Source organism: Trichomycterus rosablanca, chromosome 9 (genome assembly GCF_030014385.1).
Source record: "Trichomycterus rosablanca isolate fTriRos1 chromosome 9, fTriRos1.hap1, whole genome shotgun sequence".
Classification (NCBI taxonomy): Eukaryota; Metazoa; Chordata; class Actinopteri; order Siluriformes; family Trichomycteridae; genus Trichomycterus; species Trichomycterus rosablanca.
In genome coordinates this window covers 17,191,101-17,217,915 of record NC_085996.1, presented here as the reverse complement: position 1 = coordinate 17,217,915, position 26,815 = coordinate 17,191,101, and the positions used below count along the sequence as shown (strand labels likewise).

The 26,815-nt window shown below is 40.8% G+C and overlaps 1 protein-coding gene across 2 annotated transcripts in view; it reads left to right on the top strand.

Annotated features, from left to right (window-relative positions):
* The window catches only part of mpv17 (mitochondrial inner membrane protein MPV17), a 109,739-nt gene that overhangs the window by 71,277 nt on the left and 11,647 nt on the right, over window positions 1-26,815 (top strand). The window contains exons 4-6 of one of the 2 annotated variants that reach the window (XM_063001982.1): window positions 5,496-5,588; window positions 18,215-18,310; window positions 21,660-21,692. In XM_063001982.1, the coding sequence (XP_062858052.1) occupies window positions 5,496-5,588; window positions 18,215-18,310; window positions 21,660-21,692 (222 nt within the window). The remainder of the gene's footprint in view (window positions 1-5,495; window positions 5,589-18,214; window positions 18,311-21,659; window positions 21,693-26,815) is intronic. The other variant, XM_063001983.1, reaches the window with a different exon arrangement.

The window sequence follows — 26,815 nt, the reverse complement described above, 5'->3', positions numbered from 1 at the left end:
TGACTGTTAGTGGTAGTCAGTCAGTTGACTGTCAGTCAGATATAATATAAATCAATAGAGTAATAGTCCTTTGTATTTTCTACTGTATGGTCTCACCTATCCAGTATCTGATTAAATAATCTGAGTTACAGTACTGAATGCTTCATTAAGAACGTAAATAGCCACGAACGTTATATCCTATGTATAAAGAGATTTCCTACATCAGAGGAAATTGATAGATCAGCTATTCTCACTATAGTTTTGGTAATATGGTCGAGTCTTAATACTGATTTTGTTTCAGTAATATGTTTTCTGTACAGGTAAGAGTAGAACTTCTGGGAAACCTCTTTTTTCAGAATCTTAAAGCTGAAAAGAAGGTTTAATATTAAGCTATATTTAAACAGCACATATGGACCAAAAGTGGGTTTCTTAATTAAGCGTTTATTAACTGCACATTTAAAAGATTTAGGTACATATTAAGAAAAATCATTCCCTTTTCTCACCTTTTGGATATTGAAATGAACCTTCCTTTTTGATATCCTGTATTACCCCCACTCCCTGTCTCCTACACACACCTAATCCTGTCTCCTCACACCTTTTGTCATCTTGTATCCTGCCCCCCTCTTGTATCTTGTATTCACACTTTCCCAATCTTTGTTCACCAGACTTTCGTAGCCCCCCTCTCCATTGCCGTTTCCTTTCCCCCTTAACTTCCTCTTTTTCTTAATACCTCCCCTCATTTCTAGTGTAGATAAAGTGTCCCCAAAAATATGTCTAGTTAGATTCTGTTTGTCTTCCAAGCTGCGTCCATACATCTGTACGTGTTAATAAACTACTCTACTCCTGAAGACCCGGTCTCCTGACTCCTGTATGCTGAATTTCTAACAATATCCAAGGCTAAGAGACATATTTATAATAGTACACAAAGGTTCTATAAGGGCACAGTTTAATTCTTTAACTAAGTGCGTTGAAACGGGTTGAAATAGACATTCTGATGACTTTGATTATGTAATCATCAATAAAATGAGCTTAGTTCCACAGATTAAATTGAAGGGATGTAGTTGAATAACATTTCTGGATAAGCAGCTTTCAGTACTACCACTGCTAAATTTTAAGTTTTATTTTAAAAGATTTTCCATGCTGTTTGATACATTTTCAGTATAGCATGTCACTATTTACGTTTATTAATAAACACAGTTCCAGTAGCAGATGTAATTATGTTCTTGAATTAATAGTGATGTGGTAGACATGCAGGTGCTTTGTCCAGTCAGCACAGTTGTAATTACTGCAGCCTCCAGGTAAGCGGTGCTCAACCTTTTTCACCCCCAAACACCCCCCCACCCCAAGATTATGCATGAGTTTAATAGAGGGACATTGCAGGTAGGATGTTTTAGAGGCAAAGTGTAGTTTAGAGGAATGATGATTTGGGCATATGCAGAGGAGGGATGAGTGTTATATTGGGAGAATGGTGCTGAGAATGAAGCTGCCAGGCAGGAGGAGAAGAGGAAGGCCTAAAGGAGATTTATTAATGTAGTGAGGGAGGACATGCAGGTGGTTGAGTGACAGAGGAGGATGCTTAGGACAAGGCAAGATGGAGATGAACCATCCGCTGTGACAACCCCTAACGGAAGCAGCTGAAAGAAGAAGAATGAGCTTTTAACAGGACAGCAATTCCAAGCATACCTGAAAGTCCACCAAGGCTTTGTTTCAGAAGAAGTCCTGGAAAATTCTGGAGTGGCTGTCACAGTTGCTTGACTTTAACACCAGTACTAAAGTATTAAAGATGCTTGTGAGGCAGGTTTGAATAAGTCTGGGACTGCAATAGTGATTAAAAGTGGCATTTTGTATAGAATTTGGAGAAACCACTTATTTTAGTTGTGTTAAGCTATTTAAATTGACTTTTATTGTTTGACCGGTTTACTGCAAATAGCTGAAAGTTCATAAATGTTGCTGATAAACCTGATTTGCAATTGGCTGTTTGTATAAACTGTATGGACTTTCTGAAAAAAGATGTTACACGGCATGGCTGCGGAAGAAGAGGGTATGGGTACTGGACTGGCCTGACTGCAGTCCTGACCTGTCCCCAATAGAGAATGTGTGGAGAATTTTGAAATGAAAAATGTGACAACGACGACCCCGTACTGTTGCACATCTTAAGACGTGTTTGCAGGAAGAATGGGACAAAATGAAACCTGAAACACTAGATAACTTGGTATCCTCGGTGCCAAAACGTCTTTTGAGTGTGGTGAAAAGGAATGGCAACATTACAAAGTGGTAAATGCGTTACTGTCCCAACTTTTTTTGTAATGTGTTGCAGGCCTGAAATGCAGGAATGGGGGTTTATTAACATGAAATGAAATGAAGTTGAGCAGACAAAACATCAAAATATATCTCAGGTTCAATCTGTCTGCAATCAAATAAAAGTCAAAATAAATGTAAGAAACTTTTTTTTTAATATTTGCATTTTCTATGCTGTCCCAAATTTTTCTGATTTGGGGTTGTAATAAAATTCCATTTAATCTTCTCTCAACACAATATGCACTTAAAAAATCCTGAAAGGTACCTTTTTTATACAGACATAAAATCTTGTAAAATTCAAGTAAAAGGAATACAGGAATATATTTAACAACAAAATAAATAGAATAACCTAGTCACTTTCATGTCATTTTTTAAGATGAATACCAACAGTCCAAAATAAATTAGTTTTACAGTAAAAATTGGTGCCATTTTAATAATACTCTATTTTTATTAACAAACATCTGGAAGAAATTGTCAGAAAGCTCAGCAGCCATCTGGGGCGTGCATGGTTTCTTTTGTGAAAAAAGTTCTCCACACTTCTTTGCTTGACTCTTAAAAAGAGATACATAATGCAAAATTAGTCTACTTTCCACATTACCACTGTGCTCAAACTCTAATTGCTATGACAGTTTTATCACTTTGTCATAGCAACTCTTTACCTGAAATAGATTATTAATATTCTACTTAAAAACCAGACTTAAAACTTAAAATGCTTATAAATTGGATTTATTTTTTATTCCGGTGTAATATGTAGTTAAGATAATCACTGGTAAATGTATTTTTGCATTAATGTAGTTCAAGGAAGATAATTGAAATGATTTACGGGCTGTAGCGACAGGATCTAATGTTAGTTTAAGCTATTTTCTCACTCTTATGCGGCCATCAAAGTAAACAGAAAAATATTAAACAGCCAAATGACGTTCTTACATAACGCATGGTGCTGTATTACTTTACCACAACAGCAACAGTGCAGAAATTACTTTTAACATGGGCCGATGAAGACAGTTAAAAAATCAACTTTATACAGTCAAGCCGGAAAGTCTGCACACCCTTTTCATGTTTTATTACGTTCAGCTCCTTTCACTAGGACTAGTTGCCCCGGTCCCGCTGCTGAAAAACTGCTGCCACCACCATGCTTCACTGTAGCTATGGCATTAGCCAGGTGATGAGCGGTGCCTGGTTTCCTTCAGACGTAACGCTTGGTATTCAGGCCGAAACGTTTAATTTTGGTTTCAAAACTCCAAGCAGGCAAACTCCAAGCAGGCTGGGAGTTTTTTTGGCAAACTCCAAGCAGGCTGTCATGTGCCATCTGGCCACTCTAACATAAAGGCGTGATTTGTGGAGTGCTGCCTGGATGGTTTATCTTCTCATAAATTCTCCCATCTCCACAAGGACACGCTGGAGCTCTGTCAGAGTGACCCTCGGGTTCCTGATCACCTCCCTGGCCAAGGCCCGTCTTCGCTCAGTTCTCAGGTCTAGGAAGATTTTTGGTGTTCCAAACTTTTACGAATGATGGTGGCCACTGTGCTCTTTGGGACCTGTAAAGCTGCAGCAATTTTTCTGTACCCTTCTCCAGATCTATGCCTTGACACAATTTTGTTTCTGGGATCTGCAGATAATTCCTTTGACCCCATGGCTTGGAGTTTGCTCTGATATGCACTGTCAACTGTGGGACCTTGTATAGGCAGGTGTTGGCAGTCCCCAATCACGTCCAATCAATTGAATTTACCACAGGTGGACTGCAATCAAATTGTAGAAACACCTCAAGCAGTATCAGTGAAAACAAAATGCACCTCAGCTCACTTTTAGCTGTCATATCAAAGGCACACTTGTGTACATATGATATTTCACATTTTAATTTTTAATAAAGTAGCATAAAAATGTCTAAAAACCTGCTTTCAATTGTGGGCTATTTTGAGTAGAATTTTGTGAAAAAATGAACTCAATTTTATAGAATAAGTCTGTAATGTAATAAAACGTGAAGAAGGTGAAAGGGGTGTGCAGACTTTCCGGCTTGACTGTAGTAACTACTACTAACATAAGCACCTTAGCTACATGTGTTAATAACCCAGTATATAATGCTAGGGCGGAGAAAACAAGTAAACAGAACGTATGGTGCTGTTTTGCTGCCATCTTAAAAAAGCGCTCCAGGATGCTTGGGCTTCAAGTGCGCAAGCATAGCAGTTGTACAGCTGTGATAAACCTTTTCCACTCTGCAAAACTTACAGAGCACCACTTTGTTGGGTCTGTCTAAAACATTCCCACACTTTAGATGCCCATGTGCAAGTTTTTAACCACAGCTTGCTCCCTGGAGAAATCCATGTTTTCAGTGGGCGCAGCCATCTTTGTGACTCATCGACGCATGTTATACAAATCGACAAAATTCTGTAATCGATTATGTCAACGCTTCGCCCCACTTCTAAATGATACCTTCACACATTTGCAAGTCCAATGCTGTGGACATTCCCATTCCATGACAGATTTTGACATTTGCTGATAACAGCTTGGATGGTCCTTTTCATTAATGGCACAGAGATCTATGTGTCTTTTTTGCTCACAACAAAGCTCAAATGTAGACAATTATTACCACAGCACAGAACTTCACTTTTGGGCCATCTGAGATGAGTTCAGACCTAGACAACTCTGTGGTGTTGTGATGTTGTATGTGATTTCTTTGCCACCTTTCTCTTATCAAGTTTCCTGTTTCCACCACCTGAAAGGTTCTTGACTGTTTCATGAGTAGTAAAATGTTAAAGCTAGAATGCCAAGGTCTTTGAAAAAGTCTTGTGCCTTTCAGACTGTTTGTGATTGGTGGTGATAACATTTATGGTCTGCTTAGCGAGCTCTCGTGTTTGCCATTGTGAACAAGGAACAGGGAATAAAAGTGGCCTTTTTTAGCATCAGCGCAACCATTTGTAGACTAATTAAAGTCCTGTGAGCACTGACAAGGTGGGGACCGGTGAGTCTAATTTCTAATTTATCACACGTTAGTTTGATTTTGTCCTTTGTTTAAAAGGTGTACTTAAAATTCAGGGGTGCCAGTAATGATGACTACAACTGCTCCAACTTAATTACCTGTATTGCATGCACCCAGCATTATAGATTTGATGTTTTGCTGGTTACAGAGTGCTAAACTTACTACTATTGCAATTTTTTACATTTTAAATGAATGTTTATGCATGTTGATTGATAAAATGTAAATGCTGTGTTTGTTACAGGGGCCAGTCATTGGTGGATGGTACAGGGTACTTGACAGACTTGTAATCAGGGAGACCAAAAGTTCTGCCCTAAAGAAAATGCTGATAGACCAGGTATGAAATGTAATCAGCTCTCATAAGTCTTTTGTGCTTTTACTCCAGTTAGGATTTTCTGGTACGCTTTCTTATTTTTTTTATTTAAAAGAAAAATATTTGTTATGGAAAAACAGTGTGTTTACCACTCATGAACAAAAAAGATAATTAATATGTTTGGTCTGTCTGTATAGAAACATTTATAATGTGGATTCAGTTAGTATTCAGACCCCTGGACTTTTTGGGCACCTTATTGTGTTGCATATTTTAAATAGATTAAAAAACAAAAAAGTTGTGCTCAGGAGTGTCCTGTTTTCTTATAATTATTATTTTTCTAATTATTTTTGAATTGTGCCTAGAACTCAACTGAAATCCACTTGTTGCAATCTGAATTATGGCAGGGCATAGTTCAGGTGAAGAATATAAATTAATATCTAATATCTGAGTGTTCCCAGCAAAATAAAGGAACATCCTTAAAGAAAACCTTCTCCAGGATACACACAGACTCAGACTGCCATGTCATTTTATACTGCAGTGGCTTTGGGCAAGTCTCTAAAGGTCTTTGTACATCTAAAGGTCTTTGTACATACAGTGTATCACAAAAGTGAGTACACCCCTCACATTTCTGCAAATATATTATTATATCTTTTCATGGGACAACACTATAGAAATAAAACTTGAATATAACTTAGAGTAGTTAGTGTACAACTTGTATAGCAGTGTAGATTTACTGTCTTCTGAAAATAACTCAACACACAGCCATTAATGTCTAAATGGCTGGCAACATAAGTGAGTACACCCCACAGTGAACATGTCCAAATTGTGCCCAAAGTGTCAATATTTTGTGTGACCACCATTATTATCCAGCACTGCCTTAACCCTCCTGGGCATGGAATTCACCAGAGCTGCACAGGTTGCTACTGGAATCCTCTTCCACTCCTCCATGATGACATCACGGAGCTGGTGGATGTTAGACACCTTGAACTCCTCCACCTTCCACTTGAGGATGCGCCACAGGTGCTCAATTGGGTTTAGTCCATCACCTTTACCTTCAGCTTCCTCAGCAAGGCAGTTGTCATCTTGGAGGTTGTGTTTGGGGTCGTTATCCTGTTGGAAAACTGCCATGAGGCCCAGTTTTCGAAGGGAGGGGATCATGCTCTGTTTCAGAATGTCACAGTACATGTTGGAATTCATGTTTTCCTCAATGAACTGCAGCTCCCCAGTGCCAGCAACACTCATGCAGCCCAAGACCATGATGCTAGCACCACCATGCTTGACTGTAGGCAAGATACAGTTGTCTTGGTACTTCTCACCAGGGCGCCGCCACACAGGCTGGACACCATCTGAGCCAAACAAGTTTATCTTGGTCTCGTCAGACCACAGGGCATTCCAGTAATCCATGTTCTTGGACTGCTTGTCTTCAGCAAACTGTTTGCGGGCTTTCTTGTGCGTCAGCTTCCTTCTGGGATGACGACCATGCAGACCGAGTTGATGCAGTGTGCGGCGTATGGTCTGAGCACTGACAGGCTGACCTCCCACATCTTCAACCTCTGCAGCAATGCTGGCAGCACTCATGTGTCTATTTTTTAAAGCCAACCTCTGGATATGACGCCGAACACGTGGACTCAACTTCTTTGGTCGACCCTGGCGAAGCCTGTTCCGAGTGGAACCTGTCCTGGAAAACCGCTGTATGACCTTGGCCACCATGCTGTAGCTCAGTTTCAGGGTGTTAGCAATCTTCTTATAGCCCAGGCCATCTTTGTGGAGAGCAACAATTCTATTTCTCACATCCTCAGAGAGTTCTTTGCCATGAGGTGCCATGTTGAATATCCAGTGGCCAGTATGAGAGAATTGTACCCAAAACACCAAATTTAACAGCCCTGCTCCCCATTTACACCTGGGACCTTGACACATGACACCAGGGAGGGACAACGACACATTTGGGCACAATTTGGACATGTTCACTGTGGGGTGTACTCACTTATGTTGCCAGCTATTTAGACATTAATGGCTGTGTGTTGAGTTATTTTCAGAAGACAGTAAATCTACACTGCTATACAAGCTGTACACTGACTACTCTAAGTTATATCCAAGTTTCATGTCTATAGTGTTGTCCCATGAAAAGATATAATGAAATATTTGCAGAAATGTGAGGGGTGTACTCACTTTTGTGATACACTGTATGTTTGAAATGGGGTAAATCTGGTCTTTAGTTTGGCCACTTAAGGAGATGTCCTTAAGTGGCCAAACTAAGACCAGATTTACCCCATATCAAACATATGTACAAAGACCTTTAGATGGCAGTTCACAGAACCTTACCACAAAATCTGATGAGGCTTGAAGATACTTATCCGAGAAGACTTGCAGCTGTAATTGATGTCAAATGATCCTTTTCCATTGCACTGTACCCCACAGTTTTAACCTGTTTTTAAGTCCACCTTTAATGGTTGTTCTCCTTACCAGTTAATCCATACTAGGGCTGGGTGGTATGGCCAAAAATTCGTATCGCAGTATTTTTAAGAATTCTGACAGTTTCACGGTATGTCACGGTATTTCTTTTTATAGATAGATAGATAGATAGATAGATAGATAGATAGATAGATAGATAGATAGATAGATAGATAGATAGATAGATAGATAGATAGATAGATAGATAGATAGATAGATAGATAGATAGATAGAGTGGGGCCAAACAGTATTTAGTCAGCCACTGATTGTGCAAGTTCTCCTACTTAGAAAGATGAGAGAGGTCTGTAATTTTCATCATAGGTACACTTCAACTATGAGAGACAAAATGAGGGGAAAAAAATCCAGGAAATCACATTGTAGGATTTTTAAATAATTTATTTGTAAATTATGGTTGAAAATAAGTATTTGGTCAATAACAAAAGTTCAACTCAATACTTTGTAACATAACCTTTGTTGGCAATGACAGAGGTCAAACGTTTCCTGTAAGTCTTCACCAGGTTTGCACACACTGTAGCTGGTATTTTGGCCCATTCCTCCATGCAGATCTCCTCTAGAGCAGTGATGTTTTGGGGCTGTCGCTGGGCAACACGGACTCCACAAATTTTCTCTGGGGTTGAGGTCTGGAGACTGACTAGGCCACTCCAGGACCTTGAAATGCTTTTTACGGAGTCCGTGGAGCGGTGTGTTTGGGATCATTGTCATGCTGGAAGACCCAGCCACGTTCCATCTTCAATGCTCTCACTGATGGAAGGAGGTTTTGGCTTAAAATCTCACGATACATGGCCCCGTTCATTCTTCCCTTAACACGGATCAGTCGTCCTGTCCCCTTTGCAGAAAAACAGCCCCAAAGCATGATGTTTCCACCCCCATGCTTCACAGTAGGTATGGTGTTTACTCAGCATTCCTCTTCCTCCAAACACAACGAGTTGAGTTTTTACCAAAAAGTTCCATTTTGGTTTCATCTAACCACATGATATTCTCCCAATCCTCTTCTGGATCATCCATATGCTCTCTGGCAAACTTCAGACGGGCCTGGACATGTACTGGCTTAAGCAGGGGGACACGCCTGGCACTGCAGGATTTGAGTCCCTCTCGGCGTAGTGTGTTACTGATGGTAGCCTTGTTACTTTGGTCCCAGCTCTCTGCAGGTCATTCATCAGGTCCCTCCGTGTAGTTCTGGGATTTTTTGCTCACCGTTCTCATGATCATTTTGACCCCACGGGATCGAGGGAGATTTTCAATGGTCTTGTATGTCTTCCATTTTCTTACAATTGCTCCCACAGTTGATTTATTCACACCAACCTGCTTGCCTATTGTAGATTCACTCTTCCCAGCCTGGTGCAGGTCTACAATTTTCTTCCTGGTGTCCTTCGACAGCTCTTTGGTCTTGGCCATGGTTGACTGTTTGAGGCTGTGGACAGGTGTCTTTTATACAGATAATGATGTCAAACAGGTGCCATTAATACAGGTAATGAGTGGAGGACAGAAGAGCTTCTTAAAGAAGAAGTTACAGGTTTTTGAGAGCCAGAAATCTTGCTTGTTTGTTATTGACCAAATACTTATTTTCCACCATAATTTACAAATAAATTCTTTAAAAATCCTACAATGTGATTTCCTGGATTTTTTTTCTCATTTTGTCTCTCATAGTTGAAGTGTACCTATGATTAAAATTACAGACCTCTCTCATCTTTCTAAGTAGGAGAACTTGCACAATCAGTGGCTGACTAAATACTTTTTGGCCCCACTGTAGGTAGGTAGGTAGGTAGGTAGGTAGGTAGGTAGGTAGGTAGGAGGTAGGTAGGTAGGTAGGTAGGTAGGTAGGTAGGTAGGTAGATAGATAGATAGATAGATAGATAGATAGATAGATAGATAGATAGATAGATAGATAGATAGATAGATACTTTATTTTTATGACTGGAATTTTTATAGGTCTTTGGCGTATTCTATTTTGAAGAGTACATAGAATATAGAATATAAAGCATTTTCATTTCATCATGTGTATATATAATAGAGGTTTTGAGAACTATAAGTTTTGCTTGGCCCCACAAAATAACTCAATATATGAAGGTATGAATATGCATGCAACAGCTGCAGAATGTAAACCGTTTTAATTGTGCAAACTGCAACGTAGTAAAAACAGAACGCTGATGCCAAAAACCATAACATTTTATTATGTAAGTATTATACAATTCCCTTATATAATACAATTATTATACTGTTATGCTGAGGTATTGCTCTATTGTACAACATGACCACAGATCTGTTGTTGAAAAGTGGGTGATTGTACAATGGGGCCAAAAAGTATTTAGTCAGAGTCAGAGTCAGAGAGGTTTTATTGTCATTTCAGCTACATACAAGTACATATTGAAACGAAACAGCGTTCCTCTAGGATCACGGTGTAACACGGTACAAAAAGTGCAAGACAATACAAAACAGTGTAAAATACAACAATAAATACAAAAAATCCTATAATAAATAACTACAAAAGATATTCCTAATTATCCCTAATATAACAAGTAATTAGAAGACAGGACTAAAGACAAGTGTTAGTACATGATGGTGAATAGATGGTACAATGGTTCATGAGGTAGTGACATGTACATTAGCAGCGTAAAATTGGCAATGCCGATAAGGTGCCTAAAAAGTAAATAAGGTGCAAAAATACAAGTAAGGTGCAGAAATTACTTGTTCAGTTCCAGGAGGTGTGCAAAAAATGCAAGTAACATAGTCAATACAGGTTAGTGTGTGTCAGCAGAAAATTTCCGGAGGAAATTGTTACAGTACTGAGTTGAGGAGTCTGATTGCCTGAGGGATAAAACTGTTACACAGTCTGGTTGTGTTAGTCCGGATGCTGCGGTATCGTCTCCCAGACGGGAGCAGAGTAAAAAGTCCATGTGATGGATGGGTTGGATCGTCCACAATGCTGAGAGCTTTGCGGATGCAGCGGGTGTTAAAAATGTCCGTGAGAGATGGAAGAGCGACCCCAATGATCTTTTCAGCTGTCCTCACTACTCGCTGGAGAGTCCTGCGGTCCGACGCAGTACAATTTCCGAACCAGACGGTGATGCAGCCGCTCAGGATGCTCTCGATTGTTCCTCTGTAGAACGTGGTGAGAATGGGGGGTGGCAGATGAGCTTTCCTCAGTCTTCTCAAAAAGTAGAGACGCTGCTGGGCTTTCTTGGTGATAGAACTGGTGTTGAGGGTCCAGGTGAGATTCTCCTCCAGATGAACACCGAGAAATTTGGTGCTCTTGATGATCTCAACAGATGAGCCGTCAATGTGCAGTGGGGAGTGGTCCCTTAGTGTCTTTCTAAAGTCAATGACCATCTCTTTGGTTTTATCCACGTTCAGAGACAGGTTGTTGACTTGGCACCAGTCCGTTAGATGTTGTATCTCCTCTCTGTACGCTGACTCATCATTGTTGCTGATGTGTCGTCTGCAAACTTAACGATGGAATTCGAGCTGTGCATTGCTGTACAGTCGTGCGTAAGCAGAGTAAACAGCAGTGGACTGAGCACACAGCCTTGGGGAGCGCCGGTGCTCAGTGTGGTGGTGCTGGAGGTGTTCTTACCGATCCGGACGGACTGAGGTCTCTCAGTCAAGAAATCCAGGATCCAGTTGCAGAGAGAGGTGTTCAGGCCCAGCGTGCTCAGCTTTCCAATTAGATGCTGATGAATGATGGTGTTGAATGCTGAGCTAAAGTCTATGAACAGCATCCTGACGTAAGTGTTCTTTCTGTCCAGGTGTGTAGAAGGCAGGTGAAGTGTAGTGGATATGGCGTCGTCCGTTGAGCGGTTAGGACGGTACGCAAACTGCAGTGGGTCCATGGTGGGAGGCAGTAGTGTCTTAATATGCCTCATGACTAGTTTCTCGAAGCACTTCATGATGATAGGCGTGAGTGCTACGGGACGATAGTCGTTGAAGCATGACACAGATGACTTCTTTGGCACAGGTACGATGGTGGTCATCTTGAGGCACGTTGGAACGATGGCGCTGCTCAGGGAGATGTTGAAGATGTCAGTGAATACATCTGCCAGCTGGTCTGCACATCCTTTGAGCACTCGGCCAGGAATGTTGTCTGGTCCAGAAGCTTTCCGTGGGTTGACTCTGTGCAGAGTTCTCCTCACGTCCGCTGTGGTGAGACGAAGCACCTGGTCGTCACAAGGTGGGATCATCTTCCTCGCCAACATGTTGTTCTGCGCCTCGAACCGAGCGTAGAAGTCATTCAGCGCATCTGGAAGGGAGGCATCACTGTCACAGACGGGTGGAGTCGTCCTGTAGTTGGTGATGGCCTGGATGCCCTGCCACAAGCGCCGTGTGTCACCGCTGTTCTGGAAGTGGCTGTGGCTGTTCTGGCCATGTGCGCGCTTTTCTTCTCGGATTGCCCGGGACAGTCTGGCTCTCGCTGTTCTCAGAGCCGGCTGGTCACCTGCTTTAAAAGCGGAGTCTCGGGCCCTCAGCAGTGCACGCACCTCTGGAGTCATCCACGGCTTCTGGTTGGGTCTGGAAGTGATGGTTCTAGTGGTAGTGACGTCCTCAATGCATTTGCTGATGTAGCAGGTCACTGAAGTCGTGTACTCCTCTAGATCAGTGTAATCGCCGTATGTTGCAGCCTCCCTAAACATGTCCCAGTCAGTGCACTCAAAACAGTCCTGAAGAGCAGAGATGGATCCTTCTGGCCAGGTTTTCACCTGTTTCTGTACAGATCTGGAGCGCCTGACGAGTGTATGCTGGAATTAGCATTACAGAGATGTGGTCTGAGTATCCGAGGTGGGGGCGGGGCTCCGCCCGGTACGCACCGGCAATGTTCGTGTAAACATTATCCAGCGTGTTCGCTCCTCTCGTAGCAAAGTCCACATGCTGATGGAATTTAGGGAGAACAGACTTGAGATTTGCATGATTAAAATCCCCAGCGATAATAAACAGCCCGTCTGGATGAGTGTTCTGCAGTTCGCTGATGGCTCTGTAAAGTTCGCTCAATGCTTCCTTCGCGTTCGCGCTGGGCGGAAGATACACCGCGACAATAAGCACGCTGGTGAATTCCCGTGGTAAATAAAAAGGTCTGCATCTAACAATAGCAAATTCCACCATCGGAGAACAGTACGCCACAACAAGCACAGAGTCCTTGCACCATTCGGTGTTAATGTAAACACAAACGCCTCCTCCTCGTGTTTTACCGGACTGGGCTGCATTTCTATCGGCGCGATACGATGCTAGCCCGTCTAGCTGAATGGCACTGTCTGGAATGTTGTCGCTAAGCCATGTTTCAGTGAAAATTAAAACACAACAGTCCCTGTACTCACATTGGGTAGTTCGCTGAAGTCTGATACAGTCCAGTTTATTCTCCAGAGAGCATGCATTTGCGAGGAATAACGATGGTAGAGCCGGCCGGCTTGGGTTAGCTTTTAGCCTAGCACGGACCCCGGCTCGCTTTCCACGCTTCTGCTTCCTCGAGCACCGCTTGCGGCGCCCCCTCCCCCGGTCACCTGCTTCAGGTAACACCGAGGACTGCAGGCCTGGTTCGCGAAGTAGGCAGAGTTCATGCAGAGTTCGCTGCAGATCATCTTGCAGGTTGGTTTCTGACTGTTTTCTCAATTGTAGCAGTGTCTGGCGGTTGTAAACTAAGTCAAAAGTGGTTTCCATACGTTTATAAACAAGACTGTCCTAAACAAACTTACAAACTTTTCCTGAAAACAACAAAAAAACACCGTTTTTCGACCCCAGAGCGGCCGCTGCGTGTTAACGCGCCGCCATCTTGGATTCATCTTGGAGTCAGCCACTGATTGTGCAAGTTCTCCTACTTAGAAAGATGATAGAGGTCTGTAATTTTCATCATAGGTACACTTCAACTATGAGAGACAAAATGAGAAAAAAAAATCCAGGAAATCACATTGTAGGATTTTTAAATAATTTATTTGTAAATTATGGTTGAAAATAAGTATTTGGTCAATAACAAAAGTTCAACTCAATACTTTGTAACATAACCTTTGTTGGCAATGACAGAGGTCAAACATTTCCTGTAAGTCTTCACCAGGTTTGCACACACTGTAGCTGGTATTTTGGCCCATTCCTCCATGCAGATCTCCTCTAGAGCAGTGATGTTTTGGGGCTGTCGCTGGGCAACACGGACTCCACAAATTTTCTATGGGGTTGAGGTCTGGAGACTGGCTAGGCCACTCCAGGACCTTGAAATGCTTTTTACGGAGCCACTCCTTCGTTGCCCGAGCGGTGTGTTTGGGATCATTGTCATGCTGGAAGACCCAGCCACGTTCCATCTTCAATGCTCTCACTGATGGAAGGAGGTTTTGGCTTAAAAGCTCACGATACATGGCCCCGTTCATTCTTCCCTTAACCATTTCCAGCCCCATGCTTCACAGTAGGTATGGTGTTCTTGGGATGCAACTCAGCATTCTTCTTCCTCTAAACACGACGAGTTGAGTTTTTACCAAAAAGTTCCATTTTGGTTTTGACCACATGATATTCTCCCAATCCTCCTCTGGATCATCCATATGCTCTCTGGCAAACTTCAGACGGGCCTGGACATGTACTGGCTTAAGCAGGGGGACACGCCTGGCACTGCAGGATTTGAGTCCCTCTCGGCGTAGTGTGTTACTGATGGTAGCCTTTGTTACTTTGGTCCCAGCTCTCTGCAGGTCATTCATCAGGTCCCTCCGTGTAGTTCTGGGATTTTTGCTCACCGTTCTCATGATCATTTTGACCCCACGGGATGAGATCTTGTGTGGGGCCCCAGATCGAGGGAGATTATCAATGGTCTTGTATGTCTTCCATTTTCTTACAATTGCTCCCACAGTTGATTTATTCACACCAACCTGCTTGCCTATTGTAGATTCACTCTTCCCAGCCTGGTGCAGGTCTACAATTTTCTTCCTGGTGTCCTTCGACAGCTCTTTGGTCTTGTCCATGGTTGAGTTTGGAGTCTGACTGTTTGAGGCTGTGGACAGGTGTCTTTTATACAGATAACGAGGTCAAACACGTGCCATTAATACAGGTAACGAGTGGAGGACAGAAGAGCTTCTTAAAGAAGAAGTTACAGGTCTGTGAGAGCCAGAAATCTTGCTTGTTTGTTATTGGCCAAATACTTATTTTCCACCATAATTTACAAATAAATTCTTAAAAAATCCTACAATGTGATTTCCTGGATTTTTTTTCTCATTTTGTCTCTCATAGTTGAAGTGTACCTATGATGAAAATTACAGACCTCTCTCATCTTTCTAAGTAGGAGAACTTGCACAATCAGTGGCTGACTAAATACTTTTTGGCCCCACTGTATATAGCTCCGCTTCCAGCTTGCTTTGGTGTTGTTGGTATAATGTTGAAATAACACTATTTTTGATAGTGACATGCTGTGTTGATCTACAGCCTTTTAAAATGTACATTTAACAATTTTTGGATTTTGTTACATTTGTTGTATGATTTATTGCTGCACCCATACTGTAAGGCCCTTTTTCTATAATATATCATGTCACTAGGTAACTAATATGTTTATTATATTAAAATTGACATTTACCATATTTTTATATCATTTTTACTGTGTAGGACCCTTATTCTGTAATACAGGTATAGTACATCATACATTGTGTCACTGTGTGACTATTACAACCTTTAACGCATTTTAAAGTTTGAGTGATACATACTGTATTATGTCATTATATATTATAACAATACATTATACATTTAAAGGCTATTCTATTTACTTGACTGGTTTAATATAGCTTTTAAGAAGTTTAGAGTTATACACCAGAAAAAAGGGAAAACATTATGATCTACTTTTGCCCAGCTGACAAGATAAAAGCTTATGTCAGTGTGTGTGATCAGAAGAGGAAGTGTAATGAGATCTCAAGACAACATTTGAAACAAAGTGGGGGTTTTTTTTATTCACAGAGAATGCAATGCATGGGGCTACTAGAGGTCAGCAAAGCAGCACTGTAAATAAAATAATTTAAAAAGGGCTACAAAAAGATGTATTAACACAACCATCACAATGGGACAACCGCTGTAGTTGTTTGGGCCATTTATAGTTACCTCTGCATATATGTTCTCAGCATCTTGTGGGAAATTCCATCATAGTCTTGCCTTAAGCGAACTCATTTCAAGAAAACTTATTTCATAAGTACTTACAACTAATGTTTAATGCCTGGGTTGTTGGAAAGCATAAACTGTCGGTCAAAAAGTCAGATGCCTACATAATACCTGGTATTTGAGCATGTTGAGATGCAAGTTTAGTAAGTCGTGATGCACTGACACCTGCACCTCAGTAGTTTTTGAGCTTTTGAGCTTTTGTTTCTCGTGCATCTTTTCCTACCACATTTTTTCCTATCAGTACCACATTTTCACTACAAGTCCATTAATATGCTTTGATACAGCACTTCGCGACCAGCCACCCTTTTGAACAATGACCTTCTGTGGCTTACCCTCCTTGTTGAGGGTGTTGATGATGGTCCTTTGGGCAACTGTCATGTCTAGACAGAGAAATATATGGTATTCATACTGTTTGAATAACAATTAACTCAAACTTGAAAATGCCTGGGGAGTTCACCACTATATAAGTTTTCTTCATTTGTGGATAATGGCTCTTAGTGTGGCTTATTGAAGTCCCAGAGCTTTAGCCATGGCTTTGTAACCATATTCAGATTTCAGTGACTTTGTTTTGCATGTGAATCTCTTGCAAACATGGCTTCATGTGCTGGTTTAAGGACTTTCTAACTTGCTTCACATTGCTAGACAATTTATTTTATGTCATTATTTATAATAGGTTTGATGTTTAGATTTAACAGGTTTGGCAGTAAATTTGTCTGGGTGTGGATAGTGAAATTGAACCCAGTTGTCAGTTCACTTTGGTTAAATAGTTGATTTTTTTGGCTAAGGGGGCAATTACTTTTTTACAATGGGCCAGGCGTATGCCCTTCAATTAACCATAATTTTAAAAAAGTGTTTACTTGGGTTATCTTTTTTTAATATTAATAATTTTTCACAGCACTGTACCCTGGGGTGAATGTCAGAGGGTATTGTTCACCTACTCCACTTATAGCAGGTGTTTGGCCCAGGATAGGGGACAAAGGGGTGTCCACTCCAGTTTTTCATTGACCCTCTGTGTCTGTCTATTGGATTAAGTGTGACATTTGTAGGACAGGCTGATGGAGGCCTCCAAGAGCTCTCAGAAGGCCTTGTAGAACTGCCTGGGGAACTGGGTTCTCTGAACTGACACCAGGTCACTGGGCAAGCCAGGAAATCTGACCACATTTTCTAGGAGAATATAGGACACACCTTTGCCCAAGGGATGTTTTGGTCATGATAAAAATTATGGTGATGCCCTGAGAGAGTGGTAGTTCTGTGATAAAGTTGAAAGAAACGTGTGACCAAGACTCAGCTGGCACAGGATCTATTTAATCACCTGCTCGTGGGGGTCCAAAATGGTGTTCCTGTGCTCTAGGGATTTCTTGACTCCATATCTCTCCTGTCCATATGTAGCTTAAAGCGGTGTGGAAAGTCTACACAGTGACCAACAAGCTGATTCTGGACCCAAGTTCAGTGGCTAAACACAATCAGAACCAAAGAAAGCTAAAAGATAAAGAAGCAGTAATTCTAACTGAAAGGCTAATACGGAAAAAATAAGAAAGAGAGCCACAGGACACAGGATTTGATACAGCAAATTGGCAGAAAAAAGAACAAAGGGTATTAGAGCCAGAAAGGCTGAGGAGTGAAAGCTATCTATAAAATAAACTATCGGTAAGGACAAAAGTGGCAAGAGTGTTGGGGGGACTTTGATCTGGCATAACACATCAGCTACTCTATCCATTGACTCGCCACCACACAATCACAGACCATTGCTTCCTGTCCTTACTAGAAGAGACAGAGAGGAAGTGGGGATGACGGCTCCTTCAGCTCTCTGAAATATGAAAGCTGAATGCAACATTGGCCATCTACCTAATCAGCATATTCTAGTAAGGTACAAAGACTCAGCACTACCAGTGAGCTGAAAACATGACTTTACATTGCTCAGCTGTGTGGGCGCAGTAGTTCATGGGGTGTGTAGTTCATTTGGAACGACTGCATGTCTATCTGCACTTTGCTGTTATACAATAAATGTACAAAAGCTTGTGTCTTATCAATAATATGGCAGGTGACCTGCAATCTCTAATTAACATCTTTCTTCACAGGTGGGCTTTGCTCCATGTTTTCTTGGTCTTTTCCTATCAATCTCTGGAACTGTCAATGGTCTTACTGTGAAAGAGAACGTAGCTAAGCTTAAAATGGTAAGTGTTTGATGTCTTTATACCTCGCGATTTATTCGCGAGGTGAGTCCACTCACCTGCAAGAATGAAAATAAAACCCAGGTGCGAATGCTTTAACCAAAGTTGAACAATACCGTGGCTAAAATGCACTAACAAAAAAGGGGATAGTTGCAAATAAAAGATATGGCCAAATTAATAGAAACTAAGTAACAAATGGAAGACACAAAAACATCCGCAGCCCGCAACTGAGAAAGTGAATTGAACAGGGATAGTCCAGAACTGAGAACTGGATGTTACAATATGACAAGTTACTCTGGCCATCTGTAACAAGCAAGCTCTCAGAAACAGAAAAAAATTGGGATCAGTTCGGCCATGCACTCTACCTTTCCAACAGGTGCTCCTTGTGCATAATGTTGATTTATGGATAGAGTCTTCTCAACGTCACACCGCCTCTGGCGCCACATCAGCTCTACCAAGACAGTTCCATAGTGAGGCCCCAAATGCTGCAACACTGGAGTCCCACCGAAAGCTAAAGTATGCTTGCATCTCTCACCTGCCCGGACTAGACCGAGCGGCCCAGCATAACAGCTTCAGAGAAAAGCGGGTGTGATGACAAAGGGGTTGGTGAAACTGAGAGGGAGAAATTGTGAAAAACAGAAGGGCTTCCACCTGGAGTAAATTAACACTTACAGTCAAGCCGGAAAGTCTGCACACCCCTTTTACCTTCTCCACATTTTATTATGTTACAGACTCATTCTACAAGCTTGTAAATAACTCATGAAAGAATAAAGTTACGTTAAAACCAAGCACACCATTGTTTTTCTTGTGAAATTCTCAATAAGTTTGATGTGTCACATGACCCTCTTCCCATTGAAAAAACTAAAGTTGGATCCAAAATGGCCGACTTCAAAATGGCCGCCATGGTCACCACCCATCTTGAAAAGTTTTCCCCCGCCCATATACTAATGTGCCACAAACAGGAAGTTAATATCACCAACCATTCCCATTTTATTTAGGTGTATCCATATAAATGGCCCACCCTGTATAATAGATTGAGTTTTTTTTTTTTTTTTGCCTCAAACATCTACACACAATCGCCAATGATTACAAAGTGAAAACAGGGTTTAGAAAATATGCATTTTTATTTCATTGACAAAAATCATTTATTTAGCGGTTACATATCTGTACACACCCTTAGCCTCATACTTGGTTGATTCACCTTTGGCAGAAATTACAGCTTCAAGTCGTCTTGGAAAAGAAGCTACGAGTTTGGCACACTTGTTTCTGAACATTTTTGCCCATTCCTGTTGGCATATTCTTGCAAGCCCCGTCAGGTTGGATGTGGAGCGTCGGTACACGGCCATTTTCAGTTCCTTCTACTGATGTTTGATTGGATTAAGGTCTCTGCTCTGGCTGGGCCACTCAAGGACATTCACAGACTTTCTCCGAAGCCACTCCTTTGTTCTCTTGGCTGTGTGCTTCGGTTCGTTGTCATGTTGGAAGGTAAACCTTCGCCCCAGTCTGGAGCCAGAGCGCTCTGGAGCAGGTTTTCTTCAAGGATCTTGGTGTACTTAGCTGCATTCATTTTTCCATCTATCAGGACTAGTTGCCCTGGTCCCACTGCTGAAAAACATCCCCACATCATGATGCTGCCACCACCATGCTTCACTGTAGGTATGGTATTAGCCAGGTAATGAGCGGTGCCTGGTTTAATCAGACCAGAGAATCTTGTTTCTCGTGGTTTGAGAGTCCTCTAGGTGCTTTTTGGCAAACTCCAAGCGGGCTGTCATGTGCCTTTCACTAAGGAGTGGCCTCCGTCTGGCCACTCTACCATAAAGGCGTGATTTGTGGAGTGCTGCCTGGATGGTTGATCTTCTGATAGGTTCTCCCATCTCCACAAGGATACACTGGAGCTCTGTCAAAGTGACCCTTGGGTTCCTGCTTACCTCCCTGGCCAAGGCTCGTCTTCCTTTATCTCTTAGTTTGGCTGGGTGGCCATGTCTAGGAAGATTTTTGGTGGTTCCAAACTTCTTCCATTTTCAGATAATGGTGGCCACTGTGCTCTTTGGGACCTGTAAAGCTACAGCAATTTTTCTGTACCCTTCTTCAGATCTGTCTTGACACAATCCTGTTTCTGAGGTCTGCAGATCATTCTTTTGACCCCATGGCTTGGAGTTTGCTCTGATATGCACTGTCAACTGTGGGACCTTATATAGGCAGGTGTTGGCAATCCCCAATCATGTCCAGTCAATTGAATTTACCACAGGTGGACTCCAATTAAATTGTAGAAACATCTCAAGCAGTATCAGTGAAAACAAAATGCACCTCAGCTCAATTTTGGGTGTCATATCAAAGAGTGTGCATACTTGTGTAGATATGATATTTTACATTTAGATTTTTAATAAATTAGCACAAATGTCTAAAATCTGCTTTCACTTTGTCATTGTGGGCTATTTTGTGTAGAATTTCTTGACAAAAAATGAAGTTCATTATTATAGAATGAGTCTGTAATGTAATAAAACATGGAGAAAGGGGTGTGCAGACTTTCCGGTTTGACTATACAAAGTGCAGGTGATTGTCAGTCTGACACATCAGTTATGTGCACCCCCATGCCCCATCTGCCAGCCAAAAAAGCAACACAGAAGTTTGCAGATCTTAACGTGGGTCAGTTGCTGAATGACAGCAGCTACTATGTTAAACATAATGCTTATTGTTTAAGACATTTTAAGTAAGTAGGTGCTTAAAATGCAATCACCAGTTAATCAAAAGGTATGATTCACTGTGTAGAGAATATAAGCAAATTTCTATTCAGTTTGCATTCATTCTAATACCTTCTTTTTAAAATACTGTACTAAAATACCATACATTTTAGACCAGCTTCTATGTTTGATACATTTTAATTGAGAATCACCTTAATGAGTCTGTCCTTGTGCATAAACCATAACCATATCTGGGCACAAAATGAACCATTGTCAGAATACCTTTGTTTTGTGTATGCATTATTTGGGGTGATTTGTCAACAGATTTATAGGATACTGGTACAGTTTGCTGCAGTCTTTGCTTTTCTGTTGCTGTTGGGATGCCTGACCCTGAGGACAAAATTACTGTGCTGTTGCAGACACAGAAACAATATGATCCTTTTTACCTTGAGCTGTTTACCCCATGTCATTGAGTGCTTTGTTTGCTCTTAATTAGTAATTGTCAAGTGTAAGAAAGCAAAATAGATATACAACCTACTGGAATAAAATTATTTATATGAAGACTGTTCTGAGTGTTTTCTGTATAAACAAAGGTCCTATATTAAACATCTGCAGAAAATGTAATGTTTCACGTGTTGAAGTAGATGACAATAATTTTTGCTTTTCCCTAGGACTATGTGAATGCACTGATCTCCAATTACTATGTAAGTATTAATTCCAGTCTACATTGAGTATTCAGTGAGGTGAAACAAGTACAGTACTGTTTAAAAGTTTTAGGCAGGTGTGGAAAAAATGCTGCAAGAATGCTTTCAAAAAAAGAAGTGTTAGTGAATAAACAAAAGACAAATCTAATTCAAAACAACATATGATGTGACCACCCTTTGCCTTTAAAACAGCATCTTTGCAAAGAACATTTGCAAAGTCAAGGATTTTGTAGGATTATAGTCATGTTTATAATTAACCAATGATACCAAACAGCAGTGCCATCAGCTCAGAACTGGTAGAAACCAGTGGGATCCAGGTAGACCCATCAAGGGTACAGAGAAGTCTGTCCAAAAGTGATCTTCGTGGAAGAATTGAAGACAAAAAATCCATAAATTTGATATGGAAACAAGGCCATGTGACTAAACTATGAAAAAAAACATAGGAACTTTAGTGGAGGCAGAAGGTGCTCTGGAGTGATGAGTCAAAATTTATATATACAATCATGTGAAAAAGTTAGGACACCCCATGAAAACCTTTGTCTTTTTGAACATATTTAAACATATGGGCATTTGAGCTTCATTTAAACAAGTACTATCATTAAACAAATAAAACGGGAAAAAAATACTTTTAAACACAAGTTGTAAAATATAATGAACAAAAATGGAGATTTATTGTGAGGAAAAAGTTATGACACCCTATGTCCTAATAGCTGGTATTTCCCCCTTTGGCTGAAATAACCTCAATTAGACATTTCCTAAAACCATCTACCAGTCCCTGTCATCGACTGGGAGAAAAATTTCCCCACTCCTCCTTGCAGAATTTAATTTATTTAGCTGTGTGAGGTTTGAGGGGTTTCTTGCATGCACAGCCTGTTTCAAATCACCCCCAGAATAATACCTTAATAGGATTAAGATCCGGGCTTTGACCATTCCAGAACTCTATTTCTTTCTTTTCAGCCATTCCTTGGTGGATTTACTGCAATGTTTTGGGTCGTTGTCATGTTGCATGGTCCACCTCCGCTTCAGCTTTAGTATTTGGAAAGATGGTCTTACATTTTCCTTAAGCACCCAGTGAAGAATTCATCGTGAATTCTATAATGGAGAGCTTGCCAGGCCCTGCTGCTGCAAAGCAGCCCTAAACCATGACATTTCCACCTCCATGCTTCACAGTTGGTACAAGGTTCTTGTGCTCAAATGCTGTGTTTGGTTTGTGCCAAACATGTCTTCTGTCACTGTGCCCAAATAATTCAACTTTGGATTCATCTGTCCAAAGCACATTGTTCCAGAAGTCCTGGTCTTTGTCTAGGTGTTATGTGGCAAACTTTAGTCTTGCCCTGATATTTTTTTTCCCCTTCTTGTAGACCTCCAATGAAAATCAAACTTGTGCAGTCTCTTTCTGATGGGAGATGCATGTACTTTGACATCAACTGTGGCAAAAGCTAGCTGTAGATCCCGCAATTACATTGTAGGATTATTGGAGACTTCTTTATGCATCTTGCGGTTTGCTCTTGAGCGGAACTTGCTAGGACGGCCTGACCTGGCCATGTTGGCAGTTGTTTTAAATGTTCTCCACTTATAAATTATTTTCCGGACAGTGGAATGGCTGATTTCTAATTGTTTTGAGGTCTTTTTAAATCCCTTCCCAAACTCATATGCATCTACAACCTTCTTTCTGAAGGCCTCAGAAAGCTCTTTAGATCTCACCATGGTGATACCACTCACTTCAACAATCAAGAGCAAACCAAACTAATGTCTGAGGTTTAAATAAAACTCCAATGTCCTCTAACGATGGTCTAATCATTGCAGCTGATGTGGTACACCGGATTCTAATTTTAGATATTTTAAGTAGTAATAAATGTGGGGGTGTCCTAACTTTTTTCCTCACAATAAATTTCCATTTTTGTTCATTACATTTTACAACTTGAGCTTATGACAATTTAAGCTTAAGTAATTTTTAACATTTTTGTTTGTTTAATTATATAAGCTCAATCTCTCCATACTGTTCAAATAAAGCTCAAATGTTCATGTTTAAATATGTTCAAAAAGACAAAGGCTTTCATGGGGTGTCCTAACTTTTTCACATGACTGTATATATATATATATATATATATATATATATATACAGTGGGGAAAATAAGTATTTGATCCCCTGCTGATTTTGTAAGTTTACCCCCTTACAAAGACTTGAACAGTCTATAATTTTTATGGAAGGTTTATTTTAACAGAGAGAGACAGAATATCAACAAAAAATCCAGAAAAAAAACATTAAATAAAAGTTATAAATTCATTTGTATTTAATTAAGGGAAATAAGTATTTGATCCCCTACCAACCAGCAAGAATTCTGACCCCCACAGACCGGTTATGTGCACAAAAGGCACACAAATTAGTCCTGTCCCTGTGTAAAAGACACCTGTAACAGAATCAGTTTCTTCCATTCAAATCTCTCGACCACCATGGGCAAGACCAAAGAGCTATCAAAGGACGTCAGGGACAAGATTGTAGACCTGCACAAGGCTGGAATGGGCTACAAGACCATCAGCAAGAAGCTTGGTGAGGAAGAGACCACTGTTGGTGCGATAATTCGAAAATGGAAGAAATACAAGATCACAGTCAATCGCCCTCGCTCTGGAGCTCCATGCAAGATCTCACCTGGTGGGGTAAGAATGATTCTGAGAAAGGTGAGGTCAGCCCAGAATTACACGGGAGGAGCTTGTCAATGATCTCAAGGGAGCTGGGAGCACAGTCACCAAGAAAACCATTAGTAACAGACTTCGCCGTAATGGATTGAGATCCTGCAGTGCCCGCAAAGTCCCTTTGCTCAAGAAGGCTCATGTACAGGCCCGTCTGAAGTTTGCCAATGAATGATTCAAAGAATGATTCAGAGAAAGCTTGGGAGAATGTGATATGGTCAGATGAGACCAAAATTGAGCTCTTTGGGATCAACTCTACTTGCCGTGTTTGGAGGCAGAGAAATGCCCAGTGGGGATGGTGTTCTTGGGGTCATATCCAGCTCTGCTCCCAGCTCCCTTGAGATCATTGACAAGCTCCTCCTGTGTAATTGTGGGCTGACCTCACCTTTCTCAGAATCATTCTTACCCCACGAGGTGAGATCTTGCATGGTCTCTTTCTCACCAAGCTTCTTGCTGATGTTCCAGCCTTGTGCAGGTCTACAATCTGCACAATCTGCCCTGACGTCCTTTGATAGCTCTTTGGTCTTGCCCATGGTGGTCGAGAGATTTGAATGGAAGAAACTGATTCTGTGACAGGTGTCTTTTATACAGGGACAGGACTAATTTATGTGCCTTTTGTGCACATAACCGGTCTGTGGGGGTCAGAATTCTTGCTGGTCGGTAGGGGATCAAATACTTATTTCCCTTAATTAAATACAAACTATACAAACTTATAACTTTTATTTAATGTTTTTTTTCTGGATTTTTTGTTGATATTCTGTCTCTCTCTGTTAAAATAAACCTTCCATAAAAATTATAGACTGTTCAAGTCTTTGTAAGGGGGTAAACTTACAAAATTAACAGGGGATCAAATACTTATTTTCCTCACTGTATATACAGTGGTGTTCACAAAAATAGCAGTCCAACACCTTTAACCTGATTAATCACTGTTTTTATTAGAAATGCTATTTCTACATAGCAAATAATTTACTTGAAAGTGTAGTAGAGTAATGAAAACAAAACAAACCCAACAACTAGGACATGCATGCTGCTCATTCTGAGTAATCGAAGCATTGATTGAAAGGGGCTTGTTCAAAATAATAGCAGTGAGGAGTTCAGTTGGTGAAGTCATTCATTCTGTAGAAAAACGGGTGTCAATTTTGGCCCTTATTTAATATAGGAGGGTGACAAATGTTGCACAGGTTGATCATAGTGCATTCCCTTCTGAAATACTGGGTAAAATGGGTTGTTCCAGACATTGTAATGATGAACAGCGTACTTTGATTAAAAAGTTGATTGTAGAGGAAAAAAACATACAGAGAAGTGCAGCAAATTATCGTCTGCTCATCTAAATTGATCTCAAATACCTTGAAGTGACAAAAAAACCTGAAAGATGCAGAAGGAAGTATGTAACTGCTGTTCGAATGGATCGAAGAATAGCCAAAATGGCAAAGGTTCAGCCAGTGATCACCTCCAGAAAGATCAAGGAACATCTGAAGTTACCAGTGAGTACAGAAGATGATTAAGTGAAGCCAATTTACCAGCAAGAACTCCCTGCAAAGTCCCGTTGTTAAGAAAAAGACGTGTCCTGAATGGGGTAAAATTTGCCAAGGAACACATTGACTGGTCCAAAGAGAAATGGCGTAACATTTTGTGCACTGGTGAAAGCAAAATTGTTCTTTTTGGGTCTAGTGGCCATAGACAGTATGTCAGACGACCCTTTAGCACTGAATTAAAGCTAAAGTTCACTGTGAAGACAGTAAAGCATGGTGGTACAAAATGATGATATGGGGATGTTTTTATACCATGGTGTTACGCCTATTTATCACATACGAGGGATCATGGATCAGTTTAAATATATCAGAATACTTGAGGAGATTATGTTGCCCTATGTCGAAGAAGAAATGTCCTTAAAATGGGTGTTTCAACATGACAATGACCCAAAACATCTTGGTTACAGACAAACAAGATTGAGGTAATAGAGTGGCCAGCACAATCCCCTGACCTCAGTCCCATAGAGAACTTGTGGGCTGACATCTGAAACGCATTTTTTTTTAGGCAAAACCCAAAATTCCAGAAGAACTGTGGAATGTAGTCTAATCATACTGGACTGGATACCTGTTCAGAGGTGCCAGAAGTTGGTCGACTCCATACAACACAGATCTCAGAAACAATTGTTATGCCACTAAATATTAGTTCAGTAATTTAAAGTAAAGTGAAACCTCAAACATTTTTTTCAGTTTATAGATAAATTTTTTGAGTTTTTAAAGAAAAATGCTGGCACTGCTATTTTTTTGAAGAGCCTAATATTCTTTTTTCTTAACCTTCTGTAAAGGATTAACACAAACTGGCTACATTGTGTTAATGTTTTGATTTAGAATTGAAAGTGTAGTATTTTCAGTGCATTTGCATTTATGGAAATGAAAGTTATTATAATGATTTTGTGCTTTATT